At 37.7% G+C, this 21806-nt stretch overlaps 1 protein-coding gene across 10 annotated transcripts in view; it reads left to right on the top strand.

Moving 5' to 3' along the window:
- LOC122795548 (muscular LMNA interacting protein) overlaps positions 1 to 21806 on the top strand; it is a 2709240-nt gene that overhangs the window by 633356 nt on the left and 2054078 nt on the right. For all 10 annotated transcript variants that reach the window (XM_044063771.1, XM_044063763.1, XM_044063765.1 and 7 more), the window contains one exon: positions 15689 to 15739. In XM_044063771.1, coding sequence (XP_043919706.1) covers positions 15689 to 15739 — 51 coding nt within the window. The remainder of the gene's footprint in view (positions 1 to 15688; positions 15740 to 21806) is intronic.

Raw genomic sequence — 21806 nt, 5'->3', positions numbered from 1 at the left:
TATTAGGATGAAAAAGAAGAACAGACATGTTGATCCAGCAGGAGACAAAACATGTGCTGACCAGAATATGTGAGCAAAATATGCAGGAAAAAGAGGTTGAAAAGAAATTACAATAAAAAGGGCACTATTAAAAAAAGCTAATGAATGGTATAGTATATATTTTACAGCACTCATGCAACTCTCTATGGGGTCTATATTATAACATCGAAGTCTAAAAACTTTGAATGTTATAATATCGAACCCCTTAGAGCGAACACTTGAAATAGCAAAGCTGCAGAACACCAAATACTTTCCTAGGGAAAGTATTCAGTGGGCTGTTTTTGCAGCTTCACTATTTCAACTGTGGAGTGAAGGTTACGGACTGGGTTAAGGTAAGTGTGAGAAATGAAGGTGAGTGTGTGGGTTAGGTGAGTTCATAGGTTCATAGATTAGTACTAAGCTAACTGCCCTTGCGAGCCATTTTAAGCTTAGCCAATTATCCCTTGTGAGACTCAAACCCTGCACCTTGTGTTTGTAAGGCAAACACCTTAACCATTAGGCCACCCTCCCAACTCTAGGGCTTGGGTTAGGGTGCAGCCTCGCAGGTCAGGTAAATGTGCGATTGCGTGGACGTGAGGGTTAGGGTGGGATAGGTGAGTTAGGGTTAGGGAGCGGGTAAAGTGAGTGTGTGATAGTTGGGGACCTTAGGGTTAGGGTTGGGTTAAGGTAAGTGGGTTGCTAGTGGTGTATGTCTGGTTTAGTGTAGGGTTTCGTGAAGTGTATGTGTGTGGATTATTTATTTTGGTGTGTGTGAGTTGTGTGTATGTTTGTCAGAACAGCAAATTTTTTCCCTGGGAAAAAATTCGCTATTCTGAATGTTCGGTTTTCTGGTGTTTCGATTGAATGGGTTCGATATTATAACATTCGAAGTTTTTAGACTTTGATGTTATAATATAGAGCCCTCTCTATGATATAGCAAACGACACAGAATAAGGAAGAAGGATAAGACAAAGGAATAGCACACCTTAAGCTAGGCATATAATAATATTTTATGTTGCAAAATGAACGCTTCAAATGCCATTTACTCAGTCCCTATAAGCAAATTACAATGGCATTCAGATGCAGTCGCCTCTGATGATTATCAATGAATAGACGTAACATAATATACTACAAGGATACAAAAGTCTTTACTTTCCAGTCTGAATTCTGCAAGATATTTCATGCACTATTCACTTGTACACAAAGTATAATTTAAGGAAGCATTATCAAGATTATAACAACTTATTTCAATATTTTCAGATACAATAGCAGTACTCACCAGAAAAATAAGAATAGACAAGTAACTGGTAAATTAATTGAATTTTTAATAGTAAAAGTAAGTGATTTTGTTCTCAATAAAGCATACCATGGACTTCTTCAGACTAAATAACACAACTAGAATAAAGATGCAGATATCATTACCTGTCCTAAACTCAATCTAGCCAGTGCTCTTCCACTCTCAGTAATGTAATGGTTTTAATTAAAAAACATATCAGGTTAATTCCTACATTTAAATCAAGCCTGCTAAAAGCATTGAACCTCATTTGCCATATCAATTAATACCTCTGCAATAAAGCTTCTGGTTCTACCCCCCCCCCCCCGAATCAATAGATACCCTTTCAAAAACCAAAAAATGAAGTATTTTAAAATTTGAACACTTCTCACTGTGTTTTGTCAGATGCATTACTCTCATCTTCCCTTTTTATTGCCTTAAAAAGTTCTCATGCTCTGCTCTTCTTTCCTTCATTTTCTGACTAGTCTTCCCAATCTAGAAACTCTCACATTTTTGGCATTGTGCATGGTATACAACCATGACACAGCAAACAGCTAATACAAGGGTGCAACAGCAAAGTACAAAAACAGCATCACAACAAAGTACCAAATCATTTTATCACTGGGTCCTGGCTCAGATGGTGGTACCAGTGGTGGGCAGGAAGGTGACTCTGATATTGATTTTAAGAAACTGGTCCACAAGCTCCCACACCACGTCTGCACCTGCTTCTGGGTGGCAAACCTCTTAACCCTGGAAGTGTAACTGGTGGGAATAACAGCACTGCCAAATGGTGAAGCCAGACTGCAGGAGAGGACAAGAGCATCTCAGCCTCATCATGGAAAGGAAAAGGGAGATGGCCCTGGCTGACATTTGTCTAAGTTTAATTAATGGCACATATTGTGGGGGCTGGAGGTACAGGGTGTAGCCACTGGTACTGCTGTGGCAACTGCTGTACACAAATGCAAATAAAAAGGAGACAAATAACATAAAAAACAGTACAAAATAAATTAAATGGAAAAGATAGTGACAAACAGGCAGGGGCCAAACAGAGGCATTGACTGAAATACAGCATGCTTTAAAAATATGCATGATGCATGTAATTATGCTACAGCAACTATACCATCAATAATTTTGCCAAACCCAGGTGATGCGCACAGCTAGCTACTGCATACTCCTATGATATGCTGATATGTGCTACTTAAGTATACTGCACAAGTGAAATATTGGAAGGGATATTCACTAAACTACCTATGCTGGTCTGGTGTGTTGGAACTGCTGCAGTCATTCAGGTGGTATATGTTCCTCTGGTTTATATTCTGTTATATTTAATACACTCCTGTAATACATGAAAAGACATAAACTGACCTGGTGACATCACACAGAACCTGACTTTGTAAATTGCCATACTGTCAAAAACATATAGGTTGTCACATTAATAATATGATAGGAAACATTTTGTAAACATGTTTGCTATATATAGACAGTAGATGGACTGTCTTTAAGAAATTGTAAATATTTTTAAACAAGAAACATCTTTATTAAATTATCATGTAGGATATAGGTCATATTACATTTATATAAATGAAAATTAACCATAGGGACACAATCTCAGCACTTTCCACATAAAAGAGATCTGAAACTAATGAAGAGGTTGTTGCTAGAAAACAACTTTATACTTCAGTGTTTCATCTACAAATTCAGTGCCTGCTGCCCTTGAAGAATAAATTGCCCATGTTGCATTAAAAATGGTAAGCTGATATATTGGAATAGGGAATGGGTGACAAGCTGAAAAACAGATTCATAGTTACTAAGTGAGAAAAACAGGTTCATAGCTACTAGGCATTTCCTGCAAAGGAGGACATACACAGGACTGCAGCACCCCACCCCTTTAAAGTATAAACTTGTGTGTGTGTGTGTGTGTGTGTGTGTGTGTGTGTGTGTGTGTGTGTGTGTGTGTGTGTGTGTGTATATATATATATATATATATATATATATATATATATATGTGTGTATATATATAAATATAGATGTAGATAGATATAGATATATATAATAGATATAGATATAAATATAAATATAGAGATGTGTACACACACAAACACACACACACACACACACACACACACACACACACACACACACACACACACACATACATAAAATGGGAAACTTTTTCACCTAAATACAATCAATCAAATAAATAAATATGTTTGATTTAGCATCACTATGCTGACACTTATCAGATACACTGATTCTTATTATGCCAGTTAACAATTTATTGGTAGCAGAACTGAAAGCAGGAAAATGCAGTTAAGACAGTTTGTCAGTACTAAGCATATTGATGGTTCGATTATAGATAAAATATTAAATAACAAGTTTTACAAGTGTCAGGTAATATTTAACCTTTATTGGGATAATTTAGCACTTTTCTGTCTATCTGTAGTATCAGTTAGACTGTTTAGGGAACCTAGGTGACCTGCAGTGTGATAAATTATATGCAGAAATTTTAAAATAACTTTATTATCATGATATTAATTAAGATATTTTGCATTGTGTATTCACGCTATTTTGAGATTTTTTAGGTACAGAATGACTGAAGTATTGTTACTTTGTGGTTTCATTGTTTCACAATGTTTTGGCATTTCAGTTTACTATCACACATATTAAGAGGTGACCTCACTTGTATGGAAGACTTTTATACTGCTTATGCAACAGCAGATTACCGCTGGATTTTGGTATTGTTTTAAGTAGAAGTGATAAAAATTTAACAAAACCTGCTATACAAAGTGCTTTCTGCAGGCGAACTATGTCTCCCTGCACTAACACACTAATTATGAGAGAAGGGAATAGATGTATTCCCCATCTTCTGTACTGGTGCAGTCTCGCAATTAGTACATTTTAGCCCCCTTCACACAGATGTTAGTAAGAACATTCTTTATACATCTGCCTGTGATATAATGTTGAGTTGTAGGCAAGTCATTGTGGTACTGTTGTCAACACTAAGTCAAAGTAAGCACACCTTTATGAATGCACAGAAAGACTACTGTTTTAATGTTATATGTGGTCAGCCTTATACAGTCCATTTAATGAAAACATATTGTTAATTAAGTGCTCCTTCCAGTGCATATCAATATCTGACATTTGCAAATTCTGACTTGTTTTAGTAATTCAATGTATATGTTATTAATTCTTATAGGTCTTAATTGTAAATTTAAAGGATTTAATTCATCTTTAATAAAAGTTTACTTAAACTACACTACAAAAGTCTGTCTGTTCAGAATGGAGGAGACCTTACAACATCAGTGGACCAGACACCATGCCTTTTATTGACAAATATACAGATAAGCTTACACTTATTGGACAATGTCCTTCACACTGTCATTGTTTCGAACAGCTTTTGGTCAACAGACTATAGAAATGTACTGTCTTTTTGTGCAAAGCCACCAGAAGTGAGCATTAATACCACAGACTGCTCAATAATTTAAGATCCTTTAACTTTAACCACTTTACCTGCACAGTTATCTATACACTGCTTGGTTTAATGATTGCACCACTCCATATATCTCAAGTGCTAGGATTCTAGGCATATGTTATGATTTTGGCCCTTAGATTTAACCTTTCTCTTCATAGATTTATGCTGTTCCTCATAACATCGTAACAGATATAAACATGCAAAATCTGAAGGTAATAGGGTCATAGGTTCATACTAAGCTAACTGCCATTGTGAGCCATTTTAAGCCTAGCCAATTATCCCTTGTGAGGCTCAAACCCTGCACCTCGTGTTTGTAAGGCAAACAACTTAACCATTAGGCCACCCTCCCATCAGATGCTACTCAGTACTAGAAGTCTAAACCTCAAAATGCACTCTCTCGAGGCACTTTTAAAAATGGAGAACATTGATATATGTGCAGTAACTGAGACCTGGCACAAGGCTTCAGAGGGCACCCCTGTAATACCAGGCTACAACTCTTACCACACTTTTCGGCCACCAAACCAGGACTGAAGCACTAAAGATGGAGGAATGTCCATATTCACCAAGGATATTCACACCTCCAGGCTAGTTGCCCAACACAATGCATCTGAAATTCTACTTTTGCAACTAACATTAGGTAAGACTGCAATCCAAATTGTAGCTTGATACAGATCCCCCACCATGCCCCAAGATTCTCACTACACCTTTCTAAACATACTAGATAATATTAAGATATAACCAAACACCCTAGTACTGAGTGATTTCAACTACCTGGCCATTAATTGGGAAAACTACTCAGGTACCAACACCTTTGTCCAATGGTTCTTGGAATTCATAAATTACAATGCCCTGGACCAACTAATCCATAGTCCCCACCAGGGACTCAAATATCCTAGACTTGGTCATTACCAACATGGAAGATCAATGCTCCACACCAGTGGTCACCACCTCATTGGTCAGGTCTGACCATAAGCTAATCACCCTTGATGTCCACATCCTACCCCCACACCCCAGTAGGAAAACCTAGATAAAAAAACTTCTCCAAAGCCAACTTCATGCCACTCAAGTCAGAAGTGACAAACTTCATGACACCCATGCAGACATGAACTGAAAGTTCGACTGCTGAATCCTGCACTGTATGAGCATATCCACTCGTGCATGAATCATGCCATTCCAAATAGAACCAAGAAGGTCTCCTCCAAAAAAAGGAACCCAGTCTGGTGGTCCCCTGCCATAAACAAACTATACAACAGAAAGAAGAAACTGTTACAGAAAAGAGGAAAATCTTAGGATGCAAAAAACTCCCTTACCAGCCTCAGTAAGAAGCTGAGATCCCTCATAAAATCCTCCAAAGCTAGTTACGAAAATAAAATTACCAAAGGTTCCAAGGACAACCGCAAGGAATTCTATAGTTATGTCAAGAATCAAAATGGCAATGCTCAGATCTGCTCTGAGCTACAACAGAATAGCATTAAATATATTGATCCCAAGGAGATTGTCAATATCCTGGTAGATCGATTCACTGCCAACTTTGCCATCCTCTCACCCCCTAAGGGGCCCATCTCAATACCAAATGATTGCCAAATTCTGGTAATTATGGCCACACAGGTAAAAAACACATTCTCCAAAGCTATGAATACAGCATCCATGGGACCAGACGACATCCCGGGCTGTGTACTACATGAACTACAAAATGAACTGGCACCTCACCTAAGTGTCATGTTTAATCATAGCCTCACCTCAGGCTTCATGCCTAATGAGTGGCGCACAGCTACAGTTATCCCACTCCACAAGGGGGGGACCTCCTTGGATCCCGGGAACTATCATCCCATTAGTCTGACGAGCCTGTTCTGCAAAGCCATGGAATGCATTATCATGGAACTAATAAACAAAGACATTGGCAACCTTCAGACACTGGACCCCACCCAGTTTGGATTCGTAAAGGGCTGATCTTGTCTCCTCAACCTAATTGACTTCTTTGAATCAGTCTTCAGAGCTGTGGACAAGGGTAAGGTGGTCCACACAGCCTATCTGGACCTCTTCAAGGCCTTTGACACCATCTCCGACTCTGAAATTATAGATAAACTTACTAAGCTGGGCATTAATTCCTATGTCACTCGATGGGTTGCCAACTGGCTTACTGACAGAACCCACACTGTAAAAGTAGCCGACTCAAAATCCAGCTCTAGACAAGTGACAAGCAGAGTACCTCAGGGTTCAGTCCTGGGACTGCTCTTGTTTGGCATCTACTTCTCTGAAGTACAGGCCAGCACTAAGGGACTCTGGCTAACAAAGTTCGCAGATAACTGCAAACTGGGAGCCATTATTGAATCTCCAGATGATGTGGATATTCTACAAAAGGGCCTTACAGAAGCAGGTGCTTGGTGCCAGAGCCATGGGCTCAAGCTCAATGCCAAGAAATGTATAGTTATCCCCTTTGAGAAAAAACATGTAACCATGAATTACCACATAAGTGGCAGTACACTAAATACTGGAAGTGTGATAAGAGACTTAGGGACACAGGTGGACAGTGGTCTCAACTTCAATAACCACACAGCCACAACAGTCAGGAAATCCTTCTATGTGGCACACCTCATCACTAAGGGCTTTTCATCCAGAGAAAAGGAGGTAATTTTCCCACTGTATGCAGCCCTCATTAGACTCACTATAGAGTGCAGCACCCTGTTTGCTATGTACCACACAAGACATCTGCAACAACTGGAAAGGCCACAAAAATACCTCACTAAAAGAATCACAGGCCTAAAGCAGATGCCCTATACTGACCGTCTAAAAAAACTCCAGCTATACTCTGTCACATATCGACTACTCTGAGGCGATCTCTGCTTAACATACAAGGTCATGTCAAACCCAGTGCTGTTGGACATGCTACACTTAAAGAAATCCAATCCCTCAGAGCCACACACTCCAGGGATCTAAACCTAGTCATCACAATGAACAAAACATGCTGGAAGGATAGATTCCTGACCTAAAGACTCCCCAAACTTTGGAATAGACTGCCCATTTATGTCAAGTTGAGTGCCTCTTTGGCCCTCTTCAAAAGGAACTTTGACGATTGGATGGGAGATAGGAAATTCACCCTGGGGATCATGTCAGTCACCCTGCTAGACAGGGGATCAAGGAAATAAATATTGTGGGAAGAAATAACAAAGGAATTGTTATGGCTAGGCTTGTATAGGCCCTAGGACTGATAGCCTAGTACCAACCTATGAACCAACCTATTAACCTATAAATGTCATTTCAGTTTATGAGCACATACTTATTAAATTCATAAATAAGCTAAGACAAAGATTTAATAACACTAACTTTATAGGATCTAGTATACAAAGACCTTCTACTGTGAAATATAAGAAAATAATCATCTTTCTCCCTCTCGGCAAGGATATTTAAAGGCTAGTGCTTTGATTTTTAATGCTTGGAGGTTTAGAGATATGCTCCTTTCTCACTCATACTATCTGTTTCTGAACCAGGAAGTTCTAGTCATGCTTCAGTATGCATATACCTTGCATTATCCTTCATGCATACCTCAGTGTCAGCAGAAAATCTCAAGTCAAGAATTCTAGAATTCCCCGATTACACTAGATACCTGACAAATATGTTATGTGTCAAATGTGTAAATATATAACAATGTCTAGCTAACTGTATATTTATATATATATATATATATATATATTTATGTCTTGTATCATCAGACCAAATCCGAGTGTCCTACATTCCTTATATTACTGCTCAGCTGTTCCCTTTAATTTGTTTCTTTAAACTAGCCACTAACAGTTTTTTTCATTTTTTTCTCTCTTTAAGAAATAGTAAACTGATTATAACTTTACCTCTTTTATTCTAAAAGGATATGTTTTAAATGGAAGAGAGATCTCTCCCTCCTTCTTATTCTACTACTACTCCCCCAAAAGAAAGGTTATCACCTAAAATGAATAATCTTTGAAACAGAAACATTTTGAAACATGGCCATGAAATCTTATAAGGCTTAGTGATTGTGTTTTTTTGTTTTTTTTTTGTTTGTGAAAATGTCGGTGACCAGATCCATCCTGCTCCATTCACCCTTGTTCTGCTTGGGCTCTCCCCTACCCTACCCCTAAATCCCACCCACCCACCCCAGCACACCTAAACTTACTCTGAATATTCCCTTTCTACCAAATAACCTTAATTAATAATATTCATCTTCCTCTGCCACTCATCTATGCTATTCTTCTAGCTAGCTCTACCAACCTCCCCTTCCCCCTCCCTTTCCCTCCTTTCTGAACAACCCTCACTATTTCCACTCTACAAATGTTACAGAATAAATTACCTCAAATCAACTCAAACAACTTCTCACTATATAACTATTCTTCAAACTTACCTTAAGCTTCATATTAACTTCATCCTATTTCAAGTCTCTTCCCTATTCCCTTCTGCCAGCTTGCTAGTATACCTATTAGCTTATAGTTATACCATCCTATTACCTTACTATTATACCTATTAGCGTGTAGATATACCTTTCCTCTCTCCAGCCTCACCTATTCCATCTATCACACTACCTTCCTACCTCTACTGTTGCTTCCCTTCCACCATGTTTTCATGTGGTATACTTACATCTCCTTTGCCACTACTCATTCTCTCCTTACAACACCTAACAACTCTCAGTCCAACTTCACTACCCTCCAAACCATCAAAAATCACATCTCCATTAACTAACCTAGCTAACAAGTCTGCAAGTGACTCAGACATATCTCCTAGCCTCTATCAAATAAAACCGTCACTATTGCACAAAATAAAAATACTTCCACTAGACTATAGATACATCCTTAGACCACATATTTATACCACAAAACTTCTAACCTACTTCACAAAGCCATTTAAGAACAACCACTTTCAGAATTACTACTTCAGACTAACCACCTTCCTTTTATGTGGAGACATCCAACCCAATCCTGCCCCCCAATCTTTAACCCTACTCAACCTGGCATTAGCAACTCCAACAAATCCTTACATATGGTCACACTACATTTACAAAGCCTCTGTAATAAAATCCCACACTTTCACACATGGATCATTGATCCTCAACTGGACATCATTGCAGCTACTGAAACTTGGCTAAAACCATATATTAAAGACTTTGAGTTTCTTCCACCTTGGTTTGCTAGCTTAAGATCTGACCCCACAAAAAAGGGTGTAGGTATTGCACTACTATTTACCATTTTCCTATAATGTAGCACCATATACTAAGCCCTTACCACAATTTGCCACTGCTGAAATTCTTATTTCCTTTTTCAACATGAACAATTGTAAAAAAATATGTATTATAGTCCTGTGTATACCCCCAGGTAACAGCATTTACTTATTGGAAGAAATTCTCACATGGGTTTCCAATAATGTCAGTAATAAAACCATTATCCTTAGTGATGTAAATATAAACTGGCTAGATCTTTACCCTAACACTCCCTCTTTAAATATCAGCCTATTCAGCTTCACTCAGCTCATCACATCTGCAACCAGTCCCAATAAGAATAATAGCTGTGTCTCCATCTTAGACTGGATTCTAGTCAGTGAACCTAATAAAATCTCCTCAGCCGGTACTCTCCCAAACTCCCTTAGTGACCACCTCCCTGCCTTTCCTCACCAGACTGTCCCCTCATATAAAAAGCATTATCATTACAAACTAATAAGGAACATACGTAAAGTCAACCCTGTGAAATTCATTGATACCCTAAAACAGAGTAATTGGATCAGGCTAAAAACCCTCCATCTAGATGATGCAGTTGAGCTCTTCAATTCAACAGTTCTTAATATACTAAATAGTCTCACTGAAATCCAGAGACAAGAGCTGGAAACAATGGTTAGCTAACAAAACCCCTGCAGACATGCAGAAATTCAAACAACTTCGAAACCAGGCAAATGCCTAGTCAGAAAAGATAAGAAAATCAATATTATTTCAGAATGAATACAAGTCAAACCAAAAAGAATTCTGGAATTATGTTACATCATTACTAAACCCAGGTGCAAAGAGTAACCCATGCCCTCATCCAAATAAAACTCCACTAGAAATAGCAAACTTCTTTAATTCTCACTTCATTAATGCTATAGCACACATCGCTGCATCCTTTCCCTAAACTCAGAACCCTACGAACCCTGCTACTTCTTCTAAAGTACCCAATCACACTATTTCCACTCTACCCTCCCACTCTACCAACTTTACACCTACATTCATGTTTACTCCCATCCCAACCACCACAGTAAAAAGACTACAGTTTAAGGTCAAACTATGCACTAATGCTCCCAATAACCTATCTGCACAATTCTTAAAGTTAGCAGCTGAATCTATTGCCTACCCGACAGCTATTCTTCTAAACAGATCTGTCCAAGAATGTCATGTCTCTAAAATCTAGAAAAAAGCCTATATTATTCCTGTTTATAAAGGAGGCAATAATTTTGACATTTCAAACTTCCAATCTATTACCATTCTCTAAGATCTTAGAAAAGTGCATTCACACCCAAACTCACACTTTCTACTTCACAGTCAAATTCTATCTCCAACACAGCATGGTTTTAGACCTGGTCACAGCACCACAGCTGCCCTTATATGCTTTATGGACACAATCAACTGAGCCCGTGACTCAGGCAAAATTGTCTCCTCTCTATTCCTTGACCTTTCAAAAGATTTTGATACTGTCTTTTTCACTCCCTGCTTCTAAACCAACTCTCTAAAATTGTCATTTCTCTCTCCTCTCTTAACTGATTCTGTAGTTATGTAACTGACAGACAACAGGTTGTCAAATGGCAAGATTCCTTCTCACCATATCTCAATGCCCTACTGAAATTCCCAAGGTTCTATACTAGGACACTTGTTATTCAGCATTTTTATTAATAATTTCCGCTCTTGTCTAGGTCAAAGCTCACTTATTCAATATGATGATGACTCTAAATTATATGTGCCAATAATTTCATAACCAAACAACAAGTAATCCAGTCAGCCTTCACTGTTACTGAGACATGAATGTATAACAATCACTTTTCCCTCAACCTTCCTAAAAAACAAACTCATTCTCTTCACACCTAAGAAGTCTATCGCCCTTGACAAAGCCCAGTTCACTATACTCTCACAAAGTAATGCAGCCATTGAAATCATTACTCAGACAAATCTGCTATGAGTGTTTATAGATGAACACTTGACGTTTGACATACACATACACCGCAGGATCAGCAAGACTCACCAAAAGCTTGGAATCCTCTATAGGCACAAAAACTCTTAGATTATTCAGTACCTACTACCTTTTCTACTCTGCGGTGCACCTCTACTTACTAATCTGTCATCCTCCTTAAAAGCTAAACTAGGAACGTGTTACAACAAAGTTGCTAAATTTGCCTCTAATACCAAACATTTTACCTACCACTGTACTGCTCTTCACTATCTCACTTGGCTTGAACTGCCTCACTACCTCTTCTACCTACAACTGACTACAGTCCACAAAATAATCTTTAAACCATCAGTGTCCTGCCCTTAGTCATATTTTCGGTTCCTACCAATCAAATAGGTCTCTCAAATCCAACAATCAGCACCTTTTGCTGGTTCACAAACCACTCCTGTCTACTGGACAGCTTCTATACTCCTGCTTTGTAGCCAAGGCCTAGAATGCCCTGCTTTTGACTATTAGAACTACAAAAAATCCTGGCGCTTTTAAAAAACCTCCCTAAAAGACTTTCTATCTTCCAACTGGAACTGTACCTGCACCTTATCTCCTTAACTCAAATCACAGTCAGCCTCTACCTAACATAGATGCGAACATTAGACATTGTGGACTTGCTACTTTATGCTGTTTGAGTTATCTACACTAAGGCCAGGTGTAAGTCTCACTATTAACCACTGTTAGAACTTTGTTTTCATTTCTATGCAATATATATATATAGATTCTATTTTGAAGCTCAAAGTTTCAGAACTTCAAACTTCAAAAGGCTAAGACCATAAGATCGAAGTTGAATGGAGATTGCTGTACAGTGCAGAACGAGACATTTAACATTTTCCTCACTGTATTGCGATCTAGGAGTTGGTATATTTAACAGCAAGAGGAGTGGTACACCTCTGCAAAGATGTAAAAAAAACATTTTTTTGTTTTTATTTTTTTATTATGTTTTTGAAGTTTCAAACCATATATATGTTCCATTCAAACAGTTGAAATTTCTTTTGGTCAAAGGATTTTCCAGTGTCAAAATTTGTCAAATGCATGATTTGATGAGTGTTTGAACTGTGAAAGTGTTCATTATCAATTGTTAGATAAGTAGGCGCAGGTGGTAGTGACTAAGCATTCATTTATAACAAAAGTTTTGGCTCTGTGGTTGAGTGAATATTTGCATGTATGTGTGTATGTGCATGTGTCCATGCATGTACATGTGTGTATGTGCATGAGTGCGTGTGTGTGTGTGTGTGTGTGTGTGTGCACATGCATGCATGCACGAATGTTTGCAAGCTACAGTTAAAGTAATGATTAGGAAAGGGGACAGTTATGTTGACATGCTTGGGTATTGCTATGTTTGAAGTGTGTGTGTGTGTGTGTGTGTGTGTGTGTGTGTGTGTGTGTGTGTGTGTGTGTGTGTTTGGGTGTTTTGTAGGGCAATGCTGTTTAGTACCTTAATGTGTAAGGGTGGGTTAGGGACAGGGTCATCGTACATGAGTATGGTGTTGCAGGGGTGATTCAGAATGGATTACTGTGAAGTGAAATATTTAACTCTGAAGGTTTCCACATTATTGTAAGCCTGACTGATTCAGAGATTCCCGTCTTGCTTCTGTTTTACACTGTCAGCGGCAACAGTATGGAGTGCAGTCCTGATGAGGAAGCCACATGCAAATATGGCAATTAAGTGGAGCAGCTTATGTAAATTACCCATATGCTCTCCAATAAAAATGGTGGCAGCAGTGGACTGAACATCATCAAAAAGCTGGCTTTCACAAATTCACCTTAGGAATAGTCATTGCTCCTACCTTGACTATACCTTGACTGGAGATCAATATCACTGAGATGTGCGTGCCTGTGTGTGTGTGCGCGCGTGTGTGCGCACGTGTGTGCGTGTGCGTGCATGTGCATGTGTGCGTGTGTGCGCGCGTGTGTGTGTGTGTGTGTGTGTGTGTGTGTGTGTGTGTGTGTGTGTGTATGTGTGTGTGTGTATGTGTCTATGTATGTGCATATTGGGGGTTCCTATGATATAGTGATGAGTATTCTGGTTGGGAACTCACTAGCATGGTCAAGTCTGACAAAGCAGTGTTTGATTTAGAGACATGGTAATGAGCTACTAACGTGGTTTGTGTCACCGTGGCTTTATCTTTTCTCTCAAATAGAAAGTCTTTTCATCATGCTAATTTTTCAGTCCAGTTCAGCAAGTTATTGGAGGTGAGGGAAATATCTTTGAATCTTAGGCTCATACTGTCATTTTAGCAAAACACAACATTTTTACTTATGTATAGTAGGGTTATTAAGTGACCTGTTCCATCAGATAAATATTTAAACCCTTCTCTCTTATGTGATAGAGCAATACTGTAATAGTATTGTTCAAATTAATTCATAGTTAGTAACATTTTATATTTATACAAGCACTCCCTCTAAATGATTTAGGAATATTTATTTATTTTTTTTTTATTTCTCTTCTATTCTCTAATGTCTTGTGGAATGCCTCTTTCCTAGTATAAAGTTTATTTATTTTATTGAAATGAAATGTCTCATTGCTCATGTTGGACTCAAACCATTTAATATACTACCTGACTATTTTTTGGATCAGTGCATAAAGCTGGTATGAATGAGAGAGCAGTGGTTAGGATCAACCTTGAAATACTGTCCAGCTTGTAGAGACGCACTACCAGTATAAACTAATATGTTTCGGTCTTTTTGACTTATTTTCCCCAGGCTGTACCTGCAAATGGCCTATTATGATTAGTGTACTACCCCAATAAACAAATTAAATAAAATAAATAAATACATTTTTACATGAAAACACAAAGCCGCAAGCTTTTCTTGTGCTAATCACCTTTACATTCCTGACAGCTTTTACTGACCATGAGTACACCTCACATTCCTCCTTCATATAACGCTGCACTATGACTGTACCTCTTCTGACTGAACTAGTACTTGTCTTAAACAAACATGCCTTAAACAAGCATTATGTAGTTTATAACAATTCTGTTGTTAGAAGGAGCCACCCTTATAATGATATGACAAGAATTGCTCTTCCTCAGATTAAGTTTGTTCCTCATTCTACTTCATTATATTCTTGTTTTTTGTATGCTAGATATGTTTCTCTTTAAGATATGTTGTACTTGCATGCCATCAGTTTTTTTCTGCTGATGCTTTTATTTATAGAAAAGACCAAGGTTCAAGCCTTGGACCTCCATAACTTTTTTTCCTTGTGGACAGTTTACCACAAATTTAGGACTTTAGCCAATGTAGTACAAGGTGATTTTTTTTGCTGTATCCTTTCATCTCCACAAAAATATAGCACTCATAAGTTCTTCCAAAAGAAAAGGGCAGAAACAGTAACTGCACATTTAATTCATTCAGTTATGAGGTTGAGTCAAAGTTATATTGGCAAAGACTGAAGTAAGTACAAACTGTAGCTACTGAATTCAGTTTAAATGATCCAGTTCTCCGACATAATTCCATTAGGTTTTCTTGAATTTATTGAGGGTAATGGGTGCAGTGAGTGCAGCTTGACAGTTCACTGATTTAATTTCAATCTGTACTTAGGCAAAACATAGTAATTAAAATTATGATATGATCTTCGTAAGGGGGATTGCACCTCTCAACACTTTTTATGGCTAAAAAAAATATGTCATATGGTAATCTTTACTATGAAGCAGTTAATATGCTAATAGTGGCTGTCTTCTACAAAAATAAATGAAATGATTAATTTATGTATGTGATATTTTTCAGCTCTGCGGACATATAAAGAAGCATGACAAAAATGAAGGACAGACATCACAGGTAAGCACTAAAGGTATTATGGGTGAAAAATGATCAGCATTATACAAATTCAGTAAACGTTAATGTACTACATATACCAAGGTCATTTCTGGATAGCACCAGTGGATTAATTTAAAATAAATATTTTCACTGGCAAGGTGTATCAGTGTTCAAAACATTAAAAGATCTTTTGAGCAAATGTGTATGACAGAGAGGCCATCTTTCTTCTGAATCAGAATAAGTTGTTACAAAATCAAGACAGATAATAGGAAAACAGAGATTTCATGCTTTTTTAGTCCTTTTTATTATTATTTTCTTAAATTAGTCATATTTTATTAAGTGTGAACCACTACTGTCTAGCATATTAACAGAATCAGTAACATGCTATTTTGCTTTATTATCAGTAATTAAAAAGCAAAGCATTTTTACCCAGTTCAAAAAATGGCAATGAACTGCAGAAACAATTAAGGAAACAAGCAAGTATGCATATTAACATGCAAATAAATTGCAAATGCTTTTTAATGAAAACCTTTTAATATCTAGAATTATTTCTTTGCCTCGTTGATGTTACCAGTAATGGCTATAATGTTTTGCACTTTTAATTATGCCTTACTCACATTAACCTGGAGCACTACTTAAGAAACAAGCCAGACATATATATAATTGTTTGTTATTTTATAAATGTGTCACTGTAATGAGTTGCAACACCAGTGCCCTTGGCTCTGACCTAAAATTTCTTTAATGAAAATATTGAACTTGTGTCTGTGTATGACAATATTTAAGGTTTTTTTTGTAAAAAGTAAGAGCTTGATTACACACCATAAAGTCTAAAGAATTGGAAGAACTATTCTTGAATTTTATTTAGTTATTTATTTCATATGTTTCCTATATGTTGAACAGGTAAGCCCAATGGAAAATGTTGCCTTTTTTAGGGGAGACTTGGCACAACTGTCTAGTTAGGGCGTTAACTGCCAGACCCTTTATCATAACATTATATTATATCCACAGATTTTTTAAACATAAAGCAAGCATTTATTTCCACTTTCCAAACTATATCATATAATGGTATTTTACACAAATTAAAAAGGCTCAAATGCAACACCACAATTTGTACTTGGAATAAACACTGCTTTAAAATATTAACAAGTCATATACACAAGCAAAATCAAATTAATGTAGATAGAAAGAACAAACTTAACCCATAGTTGTTGCATGCATTGTCTTGCCCATAAGCACATACATAATTTTCATACACAGCATATTAAAAATGCTTATCTATTCTAGTCAATGCTAATACTTTTGTGATATTTATAATCATTGTCTAAATGGAATGATACTAAATTTCCAGCATTGATGCTTATTCATTTTGGTTGCTCTTGGTGCAATATGGTTAGATATAGACATGAATTAAACCTTACCACTCATTCTAATTTTTTGCTCCCATTTTAGTACTCATGTATAACCCCCCTCATATCTAATATGTTATAGATTATTATTGGTAGAGATCATGTAAATAATAATCATCCACCATGAGTTCTGTTCTATTGTATTGACATGTGGTGAATACTAGCTTGTGTATCTACTGATATATTGCTTAAACAAGTCCTGCTAATTGGCTGATTTGCTTTTTCAACATTTAAATATGAATCCTATGAGTGATGCACTAAAAAGTCTGATCCATTTATTTTGTGCATCAGGTCAAGTAAAGTTACCTCCACGGAGTTCAAAGAGAAGGAAAGATGGGCAGTCTATGGTGGGTAGTGATGTACTTGTGGCCCTCTGACAAGCTTCAGTGATACATTTCCAAACCGTTCAATCTTGGGACAGGCTCAATCATGTCTGCAAAATAAGCAGGAGGAGAAAAACAGTGCCAACAGTAGTGTGAAGGTGAAGGACCACACATGAATATTTTATGGCCACGGTACTGCCACTGTAGGAATAATTGTACACGAATAATCTAAGGCCATGGTACTGCCACTGATGGAATATTTATGCATGAATAATCTAAGGCCATGGTACTGCCACTGATGGAATATTTATACATGAATAATCTAAGGCCATGGTACTGCCACTGATGGAATATTTATACATGAATAATCTAAGGCCATGGTACTGCTGCTGATCAAATAATTATACATGAATAATCTAAGGCCATGGTACTGCCACTGATAGAATAATTATACATGCACAATCTAAGGCCATGGTACTGCCACTGTAGTAATAATTATACACAAATAATCTAAGGCCATGGTTCTGCCACTGATAGAATATTTATACATGAATAATCTAAGGCCATGGTGCTGCCACTGATAGAATAATTATACATGCATAATCTAAGGCCATGGTACTGTCACTGTAGTAATAATTATACACGAATAATCTAAGGCCATGGTACTGCCACTGATGGAATATTTATACATGAATAATCTAAGGTCATGATACTGCCACTGATAGAATAATTATACATGCATAATCTAATGCCATGGTACTGCCACTATAGAAATAATTATACACGAATAATCTAAGGCCATGCTACTGCCACTGTAGGAATAATTATGCATGAATAATCTAAGGCCATGGAACATATTATCATGGAACCTATAAACAAAGACATTGGCAACCTTCAAACACTGGAACCCACCCAGTGTGGATTCGTGAAGGGCCAATCTTGTCTCTTGAACCAGATTGGCTTATTTGAATCAGTCTCCAAAGCTGTGGCTGAGGATAAGGCATAGCCAAGGCCTTAGACACCATCCCCCACTCTGGAATCATAGATAAATTTACTAAGCTGGGCATTAATTCCTATGTCACTCGATGGATTACCAACTGGCTTAGTGACAGAACCCATACTGTAAAAGTAGCTGACTCCAAATGCAGCTCCAGAAAAGTGACAAGTGGAGTACCTCAGGGTTCAGTCCCGGGACTGCTCTTGTTTGGCATTTACTTCTCTGAAGTACAGGCCAACACTAAGGGACTCTGGCTAACAAAGTTTGTAGATGACTGCAAACTGGGAGCCATTATTGAATCCCGAAATTATGTGGATATTCTACAAAAGGGCCTTACAGAAACAGATGCTTGGTGCCAGAGCTATGGGCTCAAGCTCAAGGCCAAGACATGTATTGTTATACCCTTTGGGAAAAAACATGTACCCATGAATTACCACATAGGTGGCAGTACACTAAACACCAAAAGTGTGATAAGAGACTTAGGGACACAGGTGGACAGTGGTCTCAACTTCGATAACCACATTGCAACAAAAGTCAGGAAATCCTTCTATGTGGCACACCTCATCAATAAGGGATTTTCATCCAGAAAAAAAGAGGTCATTGTCCCACTGTACTCATCCCTCATTAGACCCATTATAGAATACAATGCCCCATTTGGTATGTACTTCGCAAGACATCTGCAACAACTGGAAAGGCCGGAGAAATACCTCATTAAAAGAATCACAGGCCTAAAGCAGATGCCCTATGCTGACCATCTAAAAAAAACTCCAGCTATATTCTGTGGCATATCATCTACTCAGAGGCAATCTTTGCTTAACAGAAAGGTCATGTCAAAGCCAGAGCTGTTGGACATGCTACACTTAAAGAAATCCCAATCCCTCAGAGCCACGTGCTCCAGAGATCTAAACCTTGTCATCACAATGAACAAAACTTGCTGGAGGGATAGGTTCCTGACCCAGAGACTCCCCAGACTCTGGAATAGACTGCCCATACATGTCAAGCAGAGCACCTCTTTGGCCCACTTCAAAAGGAACCTTGATGATTGGATGGGAGATAGGAAATTCACCACAGGGATCACATCATTCTCCCTGCTAGACAGGGGTCCAGGGAAGTAAATATTGTGGGAAGAAATAGCCAGGGAATTGTTATGCCTAGGCTTGTATAGGCCCTAGGGCAAATAGCCTAGTACCAACCTATGAACCTATAAGGCCATGGTACTGCCACTGATGGAATAATTATACATGAATAATCTATGAACATGGTACTGCCACTGATGGAATAATTATATATGAATAATCTACGGCCATTGTACTGCCACTGATGGAATAATTATACTTGAATAATCTACAGCTGTGGTACTGCCACTGATGGAATAATTATACATAAATAATCTTAAAGGCCTGATGGAATAATTTATATATGAATAATCTAAGGCCATGATACTGCCACTGATAGAATAATTATACATGAATAATTGAAAAGATCATGGTACTACCACTGCTGAAATAATTATACATGAATAATATAAGGCCATGGTTCTGCCACTGATGGAATAATTTATACATGAATAATCTAAGGCCATGATACTGCCACTGGTGGAATAATTATTTATGAATAGTCTACAGCCATGGTACTGCCACTGATGGAATAATTATATAGTGAACTGGTGGATGATGTCAATATTTGGATAGCTGTTAGCTTGAATATGTAAAAGGCCTGACTTTGAGCAGTTTAATTCCTCACAAATTTCTGGCCATTTCCTTGTGACTTCCTTAATATTTTCACTAAAAGACTTTGTTGGGAATTAAGAGAAATGTTTCAAATTGTGTTTGTATTCATTAGCAGTCACTTTCCATTTGTTGACTATATTTAGGCTGTTGTCTTCTTTTATCCTGCTTAAAATTATTTGTTTATATGTAATATGTGGCATCTGCAAGTATGACTACCTTAACTTATGAGTTTTAAATAAAGTCTGCAGTTTAACACACTGCATAATTCTTCCCTTATCTATCTACCATAGGTTTATATGAAATAGACAATCAGAATTATCCCAATTTCTCCAATAACCAGGTTCCACTTAATCAAAAACTCTTGGATGTGCAATAAGCTTTTCCATTATGATCTTTTGTTTAGTTGTGGCCCCATATGAAGACTTTATGCACCATCTGGTGTTCCCAACCCCTTCCATTCCCAAAAGCAACCTTTTATCTAAATGTATGGTTTCCAGTTAATCCATAGATTGTATAAGTGCATTTCATTCTTTTGAATTCTGATTTATGACATTAAATTTTGTAAGGACAAAAGTCAAAAGCAATGTACAGTTTGTTAATGAGATGCTTAAACTTTCATTTAAAGATGCCTCTATGCCTGGCTATTGCTTTCTGCTGAACAGCTGAAGAACTTTCCCTAGTCAGTGTTTCTTCCTCACTTTTGGTAGATGATTTTTCCAGGTCCTCTGTATTTCTTTTTTTCCTGGCATCCACGCAGTACACTTACTAGCCAGTTACTGAAATTTACCCATAAACACAAGTCTACTGGCCTTATCTGCTGAGATTCTGTTTTCACACTGGGAGAGCTAAATTAAGCTGTTACTCAATGTGCAGCCATCTTGGAAGTCTCAACACTATGTCTAAATCTTCTTTTTCTTTCGGCATTTCCCAGTTAGGGGTTGCCACAGTGGAACTCCGGTCCGCTAATGATTGGCAGTAGATTTTTATGGTGCCGAGGTGCCAGCCTGATGCCCAACCTTCAATGAAGGCATGCCCATTCACGCATGTCTTTCAAATGCCACTCGGCCGCAGGGAGGACATGCAGACAGAAGGTGCTCCAGCAAAGAATCGAATGGGAGAACCTCTTGCTATGAGTTGACAATGCTACCGCTGCACCTCCGCAGCTTATACCTCTATGTCTGGATAGACATTGCATATCAATTAAGATGAATGGTTGCATAATGGTTATTATTATAGTTATTATGTCTTAAATATAATTGCAAGCTAAGATTTGGACATCCCCTTACTCTCTTTGTTATTTCCAAATTCCCTGTGTCCCTCAACTTTAAGCTGCATACATTAATTTCTTCCCATTCCTATTGAGTGCTGCTTAGTCTGATTAGTTCCCTTAATTGCTTGTGCAGTTATCTCTTACCATTGCCCTTCTGTTTTCACAGATGCAATTAGCTTACCTAATTAACAATCAGATAAGTAAAATAAGTAATCATGCCAACTTTTCAAATTTAGACCTTCATTATATATAAAATGCAATGCTATGTCAGGTTTTTTTTTAAATCTATGTTTCTCCTCACCTCAGCTAAGAGATGCTTGGAAATTTAGGAAAAGGGATCCACAAACCACATGGATATTAAA

Source organism: Protopterus annectens, chromosome 2.part2 (genome assembly GCF_019279795.1).
Source record: "Protopterus annectens isolate FY-2018-M chromosome 2.part2, PAN1.0, whole genome shotgun sequence".
Lineage (NCBI taxonomy): Eukaryota > Metazoa > Chordata > Ceratodontiformes > Protopteridae > Protopterus > Protopterus annectens.
Note: the sequence above shows the minus strand (reverse complement) of the source record. Positions and strands in the feature narration are given on the sequence as shown.